At 37.0% G+C, this 15,666-nt stretch overlaps 1 protein-coding gene across 1 annotated transcript in view; it reads right to left on the reverse strand.

Annotated features, from left to right (window-relative positions):
• LOC150104708 (fat-like cadherin-related tumor suppressor homolog) overlaps positions 1 to 15,666 on the reverse strand; it is a 281,975-nt gene that overhangs the window by 60,147 nt on the left and 206,162 nt on the right. The window contains exon 5 of the mRNA XM_090395612.1: positions 11,255 to 11,410. Coding sequence (XP_090251738.1) covers positions 11,255 to 11,410 — 156 coding nt within the window. The remainder of the gene's footprint in view (positions 1 to 11,254; positions 11,411 to 15,666) is intronic.

Genomic DNA, 15,666 nt, shown 5'->3' on the forward strand with positions numbered 1-15,666 from the left:
TAGTGTAAGATAACTAAAAAAGTCTATAAAATTTCCTAAAAAAAAAAAAAAAAAAACTATATATACAATAAAAAGTTAGGAAAGATTAGCTGATTTGTAAAGTACTATCTCCCATAAAGGGGATAGACGTAAACCATCAGATCTATTTAAGTTAGGAGAGTGGAGGAGTAAAGTTTCACGTTTCTTTATAAAGCCGTTCTGAGAGGAACCAACTTTTGTGAAGGACTCTTGTCTTTTTCCAACGAACTCTATGTCTGGTTAAGATGGCATATTCTGCAAGTCCAGACTGTTCAGGTTTAAGGTACTGAATATAAGACTGGTATTCTTCTAGTCGAATAGAGGCAGATCTTCCTGTTTGTCCGAAATAAGATAATCCATAAGAGCAAGGAATCTGGTAGACACCTGAATAATAAAGATGTGGAAGCTTGTCCTTAGGAGAAGTAAGAAATCATGTTGGAGGTTTAATGGAATAATTATCAGCACTGAGAAAGGATTAAAAATAATTTTAATACTTCCAATATTTCATCTCTGTCACAGAGACATCTTTGGGGATTACAAAAACCTTTTGTAACAACACACACAAAAGCAATACAGTAGTGAGTGAAATTAAAGTCCTATCTAGGTGGTGCGCCCTCTATGGGCATTTGCAGGTGGCCTAGGATGTAAAGAGGGATTTCTAATAATTAATGTTTCCCAAATTTTGGGAAGTTTAATGCAACCATATTTATTTAAATTAGGTTGATTCCTGAGTGCCGATGCACATTCAAAAAACAGTCTTTCTCGTTTGAATTTACTATAATGGAGCATGGTCGTTTTTTTACAGGAGATCCTGTGGGTAGTATCCAAAACATGGTCTGCAAGCCCAGATTGACCATAATCATGATTGCAGATGTAAGATCTGTGTTCTTCTTCTAATTTAATGATGCTGAAATGCCTGTCTGTCCAAAGTAAGCCAGTTTAGGCACAAGGTACTCTATATACTCCAGGCACTGAGAGAGGAGGGAGTTGGTCTTTGGTGGAATGGATAAAGGTAGCAAGTTTATGGTAGGGCTTAAAAGCTGTATGGAGGTTGTACTTTTTTAATGATCTGGCTATTTTTTCTGATGTACCAAGGATGTAAGGTATGGGGATGGCATTTCTGTAGTCCTTCTGAAGAGGTGGTCGGGGAATGGGGAAGGATTTGATTATCTTTTTAATCCTGTGGTCATTGTAGCCATTGGAAAGGAAGGTGTTGTGTATGTGTGAGAATTCAGTTGAAAGTGCAGTTTCACTCTGTGACAGAGACGAAATATTGCAAGTATTAAAATTATTTTTAATCCTTTCTCTGTGTTGATAATTATTCCATTAATCCTCCAACATGAATTCTGCACAGCACTTAAGCCTCAACACACAGAGAAGTGAGAAAGGTGGAATTTTTTCTGACCAGTCGAAAGGCAACAAAAATATTCAGTGGTTTTAAAACTTTTGCTATATGTTCACTAATGCTGTGTATAGGGATAGGAATGCATGTTATTTCTTCTGTATTTGAAGAGGAAGACATATTAAAAAGCTCTTTTGATGATGGAATTCTTGTATCCATTAGATAGAAAGGAAGAAGTAATATATTGCAGTTCTTTCTGTAAGAGATCGCCTGAAGAACAAAAGGAGTTGGCACAATGAACCAGTGTTTTAATAGTTCCTGCCTTTTGACTGGGATGGTGATGAGATTTAGCATGGATATAATGGCCAGTATGAGTCTTCTTTCTATAGACTGAGAAATGTAGGTTACCATCCGGTTGGCGAAGAATTAGAAGATCTAAAAAAGCTAACTGCTTATTTGATTCTATTTCAAGGGTAAACTGGATTCTTGGATGAAGTGCATTTAACTTATTGAGAAACTGTTGAAGTTCATTCCAAATTGCAAAAATGTCATTGACATATCTGAAACAATGAGTAGGTCTGGGAGAAATGTTGTCAAAGATATGTTTTTCAAAATATTCCATAAAGAAGTTGGAGATAGCAGGAGAAAGAGGATTGCCCATTGCTGTTCCTTCAATTTGTTGATACAACTTATTTTTAAAGGAAAAATAGCCAAAATGTATTACAAAATCAAATATTTTTACAATGTCTGAAGGAAATTCCTGTTGCAGTAATTCAATACTTTCAGATAAAGTTAAATGCACTTCATCCAAGAATCCAGTTTATCCTTGAAATAGAATCAAATAAGCAGTTAGCCTTTTTAGATCTTCTAATTCTTCGCCAACCAGATGGTAACCTACATTTCTCAGTCTACTGAAAGAAGACTCATACTGGCCATTATATCCATGCTGAATCTCATCACCATCCCAGTCAAAAGGTAGGAACTATTGAAACACTGGTTCATAGGGCCAACTCCTTTTGTTCTTCAGACAATCTCTTACAGAAAGAACTGCAATATATTACTTCTTCCTTTCTATTTAATGGATACAAGAATTCCTTCATCAAAACAGCTTTGAGTAGTTTTAATATGTCTTCCTCTTCAAATACAGAAGAAAAACGCACATTCCTATCCCTTATGTACACGGCATTAGTGAACGTATGGCAAAAGTTTTAAAACCACTGAATATTTTTGTTGCCTTTCGACCAGTCAGAAAAATCTCCACTTTTCTCACTTCTCCAAAGGACAAGTGAGAAAAATCTCCACTTTTCTCACTTCTCCTAAGGACAAGCTTCCACATCTTAATTATCCAGGTGTCTACCAGATTCCTTGCTCTTGTGGATTATCTTATTTCAGACAAACAGGAAGATCTGCCTCTATTCGACTAGAACAATACCAGTCTTATATTCAGTACCTTAAACCTGAACAGTTTGGACTTGCAGAACATGCCATCTTAACCAGACATAGAGTTCATTGGAAAAAGACAAGAGTCCTTCACAAAAGTCGGTTCCTCATAGAAAGGCTTTATAAAGAAACATGTGAAACTTTACTCCACTCTCCTAACTTAAATAGATCTGATGGTTTACGTCTATCCCCTTTATGGGAGGTAGTACTTTACAAATCAGCTAATCTTTCCTAACTTTTTATTGTATATATAGTTTTTTTTTTTTGTTAGGAAATTTTATAGACCTTTTTAGTTATCTTACACTAGCTACTTAGGTGGTGCTTTTTGGAATTGTCAGTTATTGTTTAATTTGAGCTTAACATATACTGAAGATTCCTGCAACACACAGGCCAAAATTATACTATTAAAAAAATCTTTTTACGTGAAATTTTCCGTCATTAATTTTGTATTCATATGTCTACTCACGGTATTCCCTTACTAAGAGTTATAATCAAGTTTTCATCTAATTACTATCCTGTGCAACTGAAGCAAAGAATTTCACCTCAGCACTCAAAGGGATGAAAGACAGTGTACAAATAATGTTCATTTTTTATGGCACTTATTTTGCCGACCGATGCATGTGAGGGAAGAAACCGAGTTTTTCATAAACTACAAGCCCCAAGAACTTGGATTCTGGTGCAACTGAGATTAAATTTTCTCTTTGTCTGAGTTCTGGGTTAGGATGAAGACCATGTCTGCAGATAAAATACACACAAACTGTCCTCTGCTGTGAAAATTTGAAAGCACCCCATTTTGAAAGATGTTCAACGTCTTGCTGCATGGATGCTGTCTATTCATGGCCGTCATATTGCATGAATGAGAGAAAAAGGTAGAGTCATCCACATAGAAAGTATTAGTTAGAGTTGGAGGAAGGTGTTCAGTTATCGTTAACCTTGATTACATGATACTTAAAACTGAGTCTTCTGGAACTTCCTCCTCTTGGGCATAAGGTCAAAAGAGCAGTTCCAAAATCAGACTCGGCACTGCTCTTTTCTTACCTTATGCCCAAGAGGAGGAAGATCAATAAGGTTCAGTTTTAAGTATCATGCTTTTTTTGTAATCAAGGTTAACTTGATAACTGAACACCTTCCTCCAACTGTAAGTAATACCTTCTAAGTGGATGACTCTGCCCTCTTCTCTCATTGAAGTTGGATAAAAAGAGGGAGTACCCTCTGAGACCAAAATTGTGCAGATCTTTCAATTATTCCAAATATCCAAGCTGTGTCATATGCCTTCTCCACATCAAAGAAAACCGATATCAAATGCTTGCATTTTAAGAAAAGCATCTCTCATGGATGCTTCCAGCTGTAAAATAATATCTGCAGATGCCAGATTGTGTTCTAGGAAAAACAAAGAAGGCTGTTTCTCTCCAGAAATTATAAAAGATAATAGTTAACCTTTTTTTTTCCAGAATTTAGCACAAGCAGCAGGTCAGAGCAAATTGAATGATAGTTTATTGGATATTTTGGATCCTTCCCAAGTTTAGGAAAGAAAATAATAATAGCCTTTCACCAGGTGTCTGGAAACCCATTCTCACAGAAAATTCTCAGCTGATTGATTGTGGCTGATGATGATGACAGATGTTTCACCATTTCATAATGGCCATTATCTGGTACACTAGCAGTTGGACATTTAAGCAAAGCAGTTTTGATTTCTTCTTTTGTGAACAGACTTATATTCACTACCCTTCGAAGAAAACAGAATTTGTTGTTTTTCTGCTTTGCATTCTTGGACAGGGAACTCATGGAGATAAGAAGATACTGCTGATGTTTTAGTTAAAATGTCCTTGAATGTGTTGCTAAATGTGCATCCATTATGTTCAAGGATAGAGAAATGGTTAGCTGTCTATGAGACTTTCATTTTCCATATTTTGTTCCATACTTCTTTGCTCTTGGTTGATCTTGTTATAGAATGTGCATAATGGATCCCTCTGAAGATGGATGTGTGCTGCTTGGGCTCGAGCATGTTTGAAAGTAATGAGGTTTGTTGCTGTGGGGTATCTAAACAAGGTACTCGATGCTTTCTTCTAAGCTTCCTTAGCTGCTGTGCAATCATCATTCCACCAGTGCCTAGGGAAATGAAGAAACTGACTAGATATTTTAGGAATTGTAATCTAGGCAGAATATGTATTACAAAAGCTGCAACTGCATATCATGTACATCACTTCAATGATAGGAAATGAGCTGACTATTGCAGAAGTGAATTCTGCTAAAATAGAGAAGGTGGGCCAGACATAAGGCCCAATTTACCATCGTGATATCCATGATGTAGTACATGGGCGCTCATGTAAAAAAGATTTTGATATTATATTATAGAAAACTGGACCCTCCCATATAAGGTCTCTTCAGTTCACACTTGAACTATGGGAAGGGAGGAGGGGTGAGTAGAAAATTAAATCGATGACAGTGAATGTTCAGGTAGGCATGTAAAAGAAAGTGTTGCTTCTGGTGTTCAAGATGTTTGTTTGTTCAAGTATTACTGCTCTTCCTCTGATGTTTGTTTATTTGAACACTAACCCATAGAATATTGTATCTGTTTAAATCCCCCAGCAAATTAAAGGATATGGTAACTGCAAAATGATGTCAAGTCTTCAAGTCATCCAGGCAGATAACTGTTATAGGGGGAAGGTAGATGCAATATACATTTAAAAGCATTCCAACTGCCTCTACATTGGTATTCAGTGGAACTTGCTGGAAGGAGGTGTAATTGTTCACTGGAATGGCAACTCCTCCATGGGCAGGCCCAATTCCTGTCGTATCCTTACAAATGACAATTATGTTTCATAATGCTAGAGGGATAGGGCTGGTTCGTAATCTTGTAAAAAGTAAAAATGCTTCCTAATCATCACATATTAATGTTCATTTCAGTATTGCAATTATCCTCTGAGATGTATTTGTGATCTTTGTTATATTTAACTTGAGCTTCAACTTTCTATCTACTAAAACATCAAGATCTAGAAGAAAATGATCAACTTGATCATTTTCTTCTAGCATAGCAGTCTAACAAATATAATATAATATTGAATATCTCATTACACCAAGTTAATGACTTTATATTTAGTAACACTTAAATAACAGCCATTTCATTATTATTATTATTATTATTATTATTTGACACCTTCAAGAAGTCCAAGGACTCATTGAGGGAGAGCACCTGTTCTACAGCTCTGTCTCCACCATTCAATCACCAACTGACTGCAACTACACCAATCCATCTACCCCTGACCACCACAGACAATCACAAACATCCATGCCCATGGTGGGATTCGAACCCGTAGCCTTTTAGCTGGAAAGCGGATACACTAACTACTCGGCCAACCAGGCCGGCAAGATTTTTAAAGACTAATCGAGGGAGGGCACCTACTCTACAAATCTGTCTCCACCACTCAATCCACCAACTACAATGAATGCAACTACACCAATGCTACCACCACTAGTATTTTCACAGACAATCACAAACATCCATGCCCAAGGCAGGATTCAAACCCACAGCCTTTCGGCTGGAGAGTGGATACACTAACCACTCGGCCAACCAGGCCAGCAAATAATAATGCAAGTACTGCATTATTCACCTGCCTCTATTTCTCCATCTCTACATATCTAAACACAGCTGATAGCCCCACTTAGACAAGAGAGACACATCTACATCAAGAAGTATCATAAGAACTATTCTCTCTGGATACTGAAGTTATTTGAACACAGTAACAACACATTCTTCAAATTTGTAGAAAGCAAATTCAATTTTTACTTTCTACAAGCAAAAAGTAAACCTTGCAAAAGGCTAACCACTTTCTCTGCTTTTAGCTAGCCTCTCATGGAATCATTTGAAAAACAATTGTGACTCAGCTCTGAAAAAAAAAGAAACCACAAGACTTTGTTGTTCATCTTTAATGGTATTCATCCCTGCATTAAGTTCTCTAGCGAATCAGAAAGTAATAGATCCTTGCCTGTTTTTTAGGCACTCTCTTGGAATGCCTAAAAATTTTCCCTTTGTGCAATTCACAAAGGGAGATACCTCCATGCAAAGTCCCATCCCACCACTATACATTACAAATACTTTGTATTTAAAAACCCTTCAAGACAGAGCACATAACATTTTCAACAGTATGGAGAAGAGAAATGAATACAAGAGCTCAAATACCTCAATTTAATTCTTCCAAAAAATGGCTGAGAACATTTTAAAGGAACTCCCTAGACAAACAGATGGTCAAAAAAACAAGAATATAGAGGAGTTGTATCTCTCCCTTGCATATTGTCTGTCACAGACAAGATGTGACAGCAACTTTTATTCCTTGTGTCAACAAGGAATAAAAGTTGCTTTCTTTCACTTCATTTATCCATTTAACTTCCACTTTGTTTATCCTCCTGACTCTGGGTATGCACTTTGATACTGCTTCCCTCAAAATAAACTCTGACCATTCCCCCCCCCCCCACACACACACTACTTGCACTCTTCCCTTGTAGCTTTTTATGCCATGCACTACTCCAAACCGCCTCCTAAGTTTATCATACTGGTTGGCTTCATAGTTCCACAATACACCTCCCTTCTTAACTGAGAACTCCAAATGTTAAGGAACCTCCTAGGAGAAGACTTCATGGTCACTTTCCCCAATCTGAGGCCAAATGGCTACCCCTTACGGATACATCTGATAATAATTTAGGTTCAGCCTTCTCAAATCCCAGGTCCTCTTCATGATATTGCTTCAGGTAATTATCCCTTAATAACTGTATAGATTCCATTTCCATCCTGCTATGCACCATTTACACCCTCCAAATCTATGTCCCCATAGTTGAAGTTCATTGTGCTGATCTGCCAATGCATGGCATCCACCTCTTTCTGTGCATCCACAAGTCTATAGCAGAAGCTAACAATATATTTTATATGCTGTTGACTTCCATCTCACACAAGCTTCAAATGAACCATTTCGCTTATTCCTAAAATGCTCTTTGACTTCTACTTTTGCCAGGGGCAGTTTTTCAACTATCATCAGTATTAATCCACCCTCCCATCCTATTCCCTCTTCCTGAAAATGCATTATTCTTTCAATTCTATTCCTGTATCATCTTCTGTCAGCAGTTTCACTGATGCTGATAATCCTTGGCCTAGTCAAGCTAACCGAGTCTTAAAAACCTCTTCCCTTTCTTTCTGATGTGTCTGGCATATGTATATATGCATTTCAATATCCACAACCTCATTGGGCCCGCAGTTACTTCTGCTTGATGCAATTATCAACCCATTCAGATTTCACACCTAGGAAATTGTACTAGGTTACATGATCGTTTAAACACATTTGAATTATGTTCCCATTACAACACCTCTAGTTTCCTTTATTTTATACTTCCAGCCTCTCAATGAAGCACACTTTCTCCAAACATGTAGATTCTAAACTTGAATAGCTTCTGAATTTGAATAGGCTAGAAGTATGGACAAACAATAATGGCTATCAATTCAATGTTAGTAAGTGTCAAGTTATGCACTTTGGCATGATGTGATATCCAACAGCATATTAAATTGGTGGAATTGTGCTTAGAGTAACTGATGAGTCTAGAGATCTTGGAGTTATGGTGGTTAGTGGGTTGAAGTTCAGAGGTCACATAACAAAAATTGCAAATACAACTTGGAGTGCAACTGTGATGTTGCAATGTGAAATGAACACTGACATGAAGGGATATGGAAGTCATTTTGCTTCTTTACAAGAACTTGATACAACTGCACCTGGACTATTATGTGCAGATTTGGCCTCCAGGATTCCAAAAAAATAAAGAAGCTGTTGAAGGCTTCAAAGAAATATGCAAAGATGATATTGGGTTTATTGTTATTATTATGCAATACCTCCAGAGAGTCCAAAGACTCATCGAGAGAGAGAGAGGGCACCTACTCTGCAACTCTCTATCTCTACCACTCAATCCACCAACTTCAACAAACCACAACTATCATCATCATCATTTACATCAACACCATCTACCACCCACCAACACCACTAATGTTTTCACAAACAATCACAACCATCTATGCCCATGGCAGGATTCAAACCTGCAGCCTTTTGGCTAGAGAGCAGATATGCTAACAACTTGGCCAATGTAGATTATGAGGACAGACCGAGAGTATGTGGACTGCAGACACTGACAGACAGAAGAAAGAGGGATGATATGATAGAGGTCTATAAACTTTTGAGAGGGTGTTAAAGGATATCGGTTAATAAAATTTTTCATTATCTGAATGGGGAGATGATAAGAGGAAGTTGAGAACATGCGAGGAAGTTAAGTTTGTGTGTAGTTAAGAAAGTTTCTCTCGCAGAACAGAATAAGTGGAACAGTTTGACTGTTAAAGCAGTGTGCAGCTAGTGTGAATGAGTTTTAGAGAAGGTATATGGCTGGCATGAGTGATGTATGGCCTCCCTTGATGAGTCCTTGACTCCCAGGAGGTCTAATAATAATAAACTATTCACACAATCCATTAGTCACATGTCCTTTTGTCCATCATATTTACTCCGAACATCTATAAATTGCAAATCATTCTACCTGCAAAATCTTCTTATAGACTCATTCATGACCATGGCCTGTTTCGAGAGAGTACTGTGGCAACAGACTCACAAATCCATGCTATCTTGCTCTTCTTCCAGCAACTCTTTCATAATTTCTCTCGATGCATATATCTTGCTTTTCAAATCATTCATGCCTGCCAAAACAATCAATTCTTTGCCAACGTTCTTGATCTTTTCACTCAGGAAACATGCTATCATTTTCGTCAAGCATACCTCTTATCATAGAATCTCTGCATAATACTTTCTCCTTATTCCCAGTTTCTTGCTTTTTTATACTCTTCTTACTCACTTTTTATTTCATTCTCTTCTATGCTGTGCCACTTCTAAAGTCGCTCAATCACATTAGCTTCAACCACTTTTTTCGTACTCATATTTCATCCACTATCATTCACTCCTTCAACTACATTCTTTACAATTCTCTTAATTTCATGACTCTTAACATTAACATTCATCACTTTCTTTTTCAGCTTTCAACATGTTTTGTATTTCTGCCCCTTACTCACTAAAATATTTCCAATACACCTTCTCTCTACTCTCACTTTCATATCATAAACCATTCACACTCAACGATGAGTATGATGAGTGCATACCACATAGAATTAAATTCTTTGATAAATGTCACCTTGGCCACCATTGTTCTTGTTTGGATTGGTGCCTATGTAAAACACTGTTTATACCATATACATAATAAAACTCACAAAAAACACTCAGTTGCACAATTATAAAAGAAGCAAAATACTAATAGCTATCAAAATACATAATAGCAATCAGAAGCAATATAGCAATAGGAAACCTGGATGCTCAGGAAGAAAGAAATACAAAAACTGGAGGCTTTCAAGATGAAATGTCTCAGAAAAATAAATAAAACAAAATGAACAGAAAAGAAAACAAATGGAACTATAAGACAAGACCTAAAATTATTATTATTATTATTCGTGACACCTCCAAGGAGTCCGAGGACTCATTGCATTAGGATACCTACTATTATACAACTGTCTCAACCTAGTAGTATGCTGAACCTCTACTACCATCATCTCCATCAACGCCATCTACCGCCCATCTCCACCACCACCACAACTAGTATTTTTTGTCTGTAAATTGCGTATGTTCTGAAGGGCCGATTTGTCTGTATGCAGGATTAAAAATCCGAGTTTGCGGGAGAAAAAATCCTGCTGCCTCCGTATGAGATTGGCTAACTAAAATATACAGACTCATTAATAGAAAAGATCAACGAAGATAACTTCAATGGTACGGACATGTTGAGAGAATGCCATCAAAAAAGGCTACCCAACCTTGCTCTGTATGCAAGATTAAAAGAAAAAAGAAAAACAGGAAGACCAAGAACTAAATGGATAACATCAATAAAGGTGAACTCCAGATTACAAACATATAGCCACGCAAGAAATCGAGACTCCTGGAGGTTGTTGTGGAAACATGGAAGACTCAACCTGTCCCCAACAGAAGAGGACAGTAAGTAAGTAAGTAAATGGCAATCAGCAATATCGTGATTTATTTTCTAAAATAAAAGTATTTATTTATATGCCGTGTGCTTCTTATAAGATGTGCCCCTTATACAAAATGTGGTTTCTGAATGTTTATCTGTAATTTTAATTCCTGATGTGGTTTTCTTTTATAGCATGTCACTGCTACAGTGCTTGGTGTACTCTTGCTTTGATCATTATCCTAATTTTTTTTATTGAATGATACTGTTTTACTATGTATTTTTGCTGCACTTATTGCTATTATTATCTTGCTCTCTTACCTTTATTTGCATGCACTAAGTCACCAAATACAGATTGGTGAACTTGAACAATTCTGAATAAATAACAACACTGAAAACAAAAAATTTTGATGTTTTAATATATTCTACCTGGCAAAGTGTAGGACTTGGGCTTTCTAGTTCATAAACATAACAGCGATAAAGTGGAAGTGAAAATATTGGATCATGGTCATTAACATCAACCACGCTAATAACAACTCTTGTAGTAGATGAAAGAGGGGGATCTCCATTGTCTGTCACTGTAATCTGAGAGTAAAAAATATAAATTTTTTTATTTCTGTGATTCACAATTAAGTCAGCAAAAAGTGAAATATAAATCAGTCCAGTAATAGAAAACCTATATTTTATTTATAGTCACAGCATAAATACAAAAATAAAATTATGAAGAAAATAAATCATTACAGAAAGAGGTTCAGTTTAATGGGGATATATAGGAGATATAGTTGCAAAATTTATGGCAGTTATTTATTTTTTATTATTTATGCAAATTAAATAAATATAAAATACAAGACTTACATTGTACACCAAGTATTGCTGCAAACCTCCATCTCTCTATACAATACTTTCTAATAACTGTTGACCGATCATTATCATGTTCATAACAGCAGCTTATTTTCCCATCTTGTCATCCCATGGGAATATATTTTTTATACTGTCTAATTTTTAGATTGAATGTTACTTGTGAAGTTTGAGTGCGGAATGTGGTGTTTTGTTAAAAGTATTACTTTAAACTCAATGTTTCTTATTAGTGCTCTGACACAAAATGGCAGTGAAAGGTAGATCATTGTGCAGGTCAGCACAAAAGACAAATAAAGTGAATGACGTGGATTTTTCAAGAATGGCACGGTGCCATGAATATAGTATGTATGTGTGGGAAAATGTAGCAGATATTTATGTGGAGAGGTTGAATAAGAGAAAGGAGTAAGTGTGGGTATGCAGGAAGTACAATATTCTGATGAACCCCAAGACTGGTTTAAATCAGATGTTGTAACTGAAATGTAGTTGAGGAAGATTGTGCAAATGTTACGAAAAACAGGTGGAAGTGACAGCAAAGAAAAGAGTGCAATTGATGATAAAGTGTGTAATAATGATATTGAAAGGCAGAGTGCAATTAATGGTAAGATGGTGAGTGGGGTTGTTATGATTATATGAGTTGGTGAAGCTGAGGGAAGAGATGAATTGGATGTAGAGTGAAATGAAGAAAATTGTAAACATATATAAAAGAGTAAGGGATGGAAATGAATGATGTTGGGATGAAAGAGGTAATGAAAGACTTATGAGTGGCATTATATGGGGATTCAGTTATTAGAGGTATCATAAATGAGATGATGCAAAGCTTTTTTTTTTCTAGTAGGTAAAATGAATATTGATTGAGGCATTGGATATGAGGAGTAAGCGAGTGAAAGAGTTGGTAATGGTAGTAGGAACAAACGAGTTGCTGGGAACAAGGAGAATGTATGACTGGATATCCCAACATCTTTCTCTAAATCCAGAGTAATTTAATAATAAGGTGATACACCGGTTGGCAACTCGTATAGGTAAATATCACCTCTCCATTACTTCTGCCTTAGTATCACCACTGGTCTGCCTCCCACTGACGAGAACTCAATAAAGGTTGAAACCGGTCTGGGTAGTGGCCCTTCCCTTAATGCATAGCAGTATACATGTCTGTAAGGAGATGTACTTTGCATTATGGGAGATACTGAGACAAGGAGTGATGAGAGCTTGGTCCAACTTTGCTCCGAGTTGCCTAGGATTGCACCACCTTGCCTCAGTCCTGAAGATATTTTCAGGCACAAACTTTGTTTGCTTACACTTGGATAAAGGATTAAACTAAATTTATTATAGTCTAACCAAGTGCAAAATAAACTTCCAATATCTTTCTCTAAATCCAGAATAATAAGGTGGTACACCAGTTGGCAACTCGTATAGCTAAATATTACCTCTCCATTGCTTCTGCCTTAGTATCACCACTCTAGGTCTGCCTCCCACTGATGAGACCTCAATAAAGGTCGAAACCGGTCTGGGTGGTGGCCCTTCCCTTAATGCATGTATACATAGCATATGTATATATAGCAGTATACATGTCCACAAGGAGATGTGCTTTGAATTATGGGAGATACTGAGACAAGGAGTGATGAGAGCTTGATCCAGCTTTGCTATGAGTTGCACCACCTTACCTCAGTCCTGAAGATATTTTCAGGCTCAAACTTTGTTTGCTTACACTTGGATAAAGGATTAAACTAAATTCATTATAGTCTCATCCTCTTTCTTTGCAGATTCCACTCTCATATTTGTTTGGATTTATGATTTTCAGGTTTTCTTAAGATTCCTATCCTGATTGATTGATATCATACATTACTGTAAAGCTGATATAATATTTGTATGAAATAATCCGATTTTGATTTTTAGATATATTTCCTTTGATCTCCATATTTTCCCTAATAGCAGGTTTTTTTCTCCCGGAAACTCAGGTTTTTCATCATGTATACAGAAAAATCGGCCCTTCAGAACACACGCAATTTACAGACAAAAAATACTAGTTGTTGTGGTGGAGGAGGTGGGCAGTAGATGGCATTGATGGAGATGATTCGTAGTAGAGGTTCGGTGTAGTGGTTGAGAGAGTTGCAGTTTTACTCCTGCAATGAGTCTTCAGACCCCTTGGAGATAACAGGAATAATAATAATAATAATAATAATAATAATATGTTAAAAATTCTCTGTGCTCTCTGTATTTTGGATTTTATATCTTCCTCTGTTTCTTTATTGCTGATCGTAGGTAATTAAAGTTATCCACTGTTTCCAAAATTTGGCAATCCAGTACTATGCCTTTTTTTTTTTAGTTTATTTTCATTATTTTCATTTCTATTTTATTTATTCCTAGTCCAAGTAGCAAGGATTTTTCATATAGCTTTCCTAAGAAATGTGTTTTTACATTATGGAAAATACCTAAGAACAGCGATCTGAACTTCCCCCACCTTTGCAACGAGTCATCCAGTATTGTACTACGTACTAGGATCACTTGCATTGGCTAACGCTAGTGTCGCCAATACTTTATAGTTTACTATATTCGGCAAGAAACTCTCTGATTCCAATCTCTGAGTTTCTTATTCGGTTTTAAAACTATGTGGGATTTATTATCCCCTTAATTTAAGTAAGCTTTATAATTTTTTTTCTTGAACTATTATTAACAGTGGATACTAAAACTTGGAGAGTTGAGAAATAAGTCCTGTATCACTTATAAAATGCACCAATTTTTTTCTTCACAGACTGATGCACATGCTGATATATGAGTAGTTTTTGCTTCTTATTAGGGTAATGTTATCTGTGAGAGTCAACATGGATTTGTGAAAGGGTGCTCTTGTTTTAGCAATATGCTAGCCTTTTATAATAAAGTTACAAGAACATTAGATGAGGGAAAGGCATATACTGCAATTTTCTTAGACTTAGCGAAGTCATTTGACAGGGTGCCACATGATAAGCTGATATTTAAGTGGCAGCACATGGGTCTGGATGTCAGATTGGTCAACTGGATTCAGGATTGGCTGTCTGATAGGTATCAGAGAGTTGTGTATGGTGGAACAGTTTCAAGGAGGCAGAGGGTTACAAGTGGGGTCCCACAAAGCTCAGTACTAGGACCTATATTGTTTAACCTTTATATCAATGACATTGCCAGTGGATTGCAAGGGGATATTCAGTTGTTTGTGGACGATTCGAAGCTGGGAAGGATTAGTGCAGATGTGGTAGCCCTGCAAGAGGATTTGAATAAGCTAGATAGATGGGCAAATGAATGGGGGATGTCAATTTAATGCAGCAAAATGTAAGGTCTTGAGGTTTGGGAAACATCGATGGGATGCTGCATACTCTATAGGAGGAGTTATACTGGAGGAAGTAGTGGAGACAAGAGATCTGGGGTTGATGATTGATAGAAACCTGAAGTTTAGGGGACATATTGCAAAGGCGGTAAAGGAAACACAGACGATTGCTGCAATTATGAGAAGGACACTGACCTGCAGAGATAAGAGGGTTATCATTTCGTTGTATAAGACCCCGATCAGACCACACTTGGACTATTGTTCTCAGATTTGATCCCCAGGATTTGAAAGGGATAAATTAACTGTGGAAAGGGTACAAAGACGGATGACAAAGATGGTTTCAGGACTGTATAATTTTGGTTATGAGGATCAGCTGAGGGAATGTGGACTGCAGAGTTTGGTAGATAGAAGAAGGAGAGGTGATATGATTGAGACTTTTAAACTGTTGAGAGGTGGTTACAGGGCTGACACTGGGGAGTTCTTTTGCTTGGTTGAACAGCAGAAAGGAGTGATGACAAGAGGCCATCCCTGGAAGTTACAAAAGGAAACTGTGAGCAAGAGGGTGAGGAGTGGTTTCTTTGCATGGAGGGTGGTTGAACCGTGGAATGCATTGCCTGATGAAGTGGTGAGAGCCAGAACAGTCAATGAGTTTAAGGAGTGGTATGATAGACTTTGTGTTTCTTAGGGG

Source organism: Typopeltis vanoorti, chromosome 7, assembly GCF_054136105.1.
Source record: "Typopeltis vanoorti isolate ZY-2024b chromosome 7, IOZ_Tvanoo_1.0, whole genome shotgun sequence".
In the NCBI taxonomy this organism is placed as follows: domain Eukaryota; kingdom Metazoa; phylum Arthropoda; class Arachnida; order Uropygi; family Thelyphonidae; genus Typopeltis; species Typopeltis vanoorti.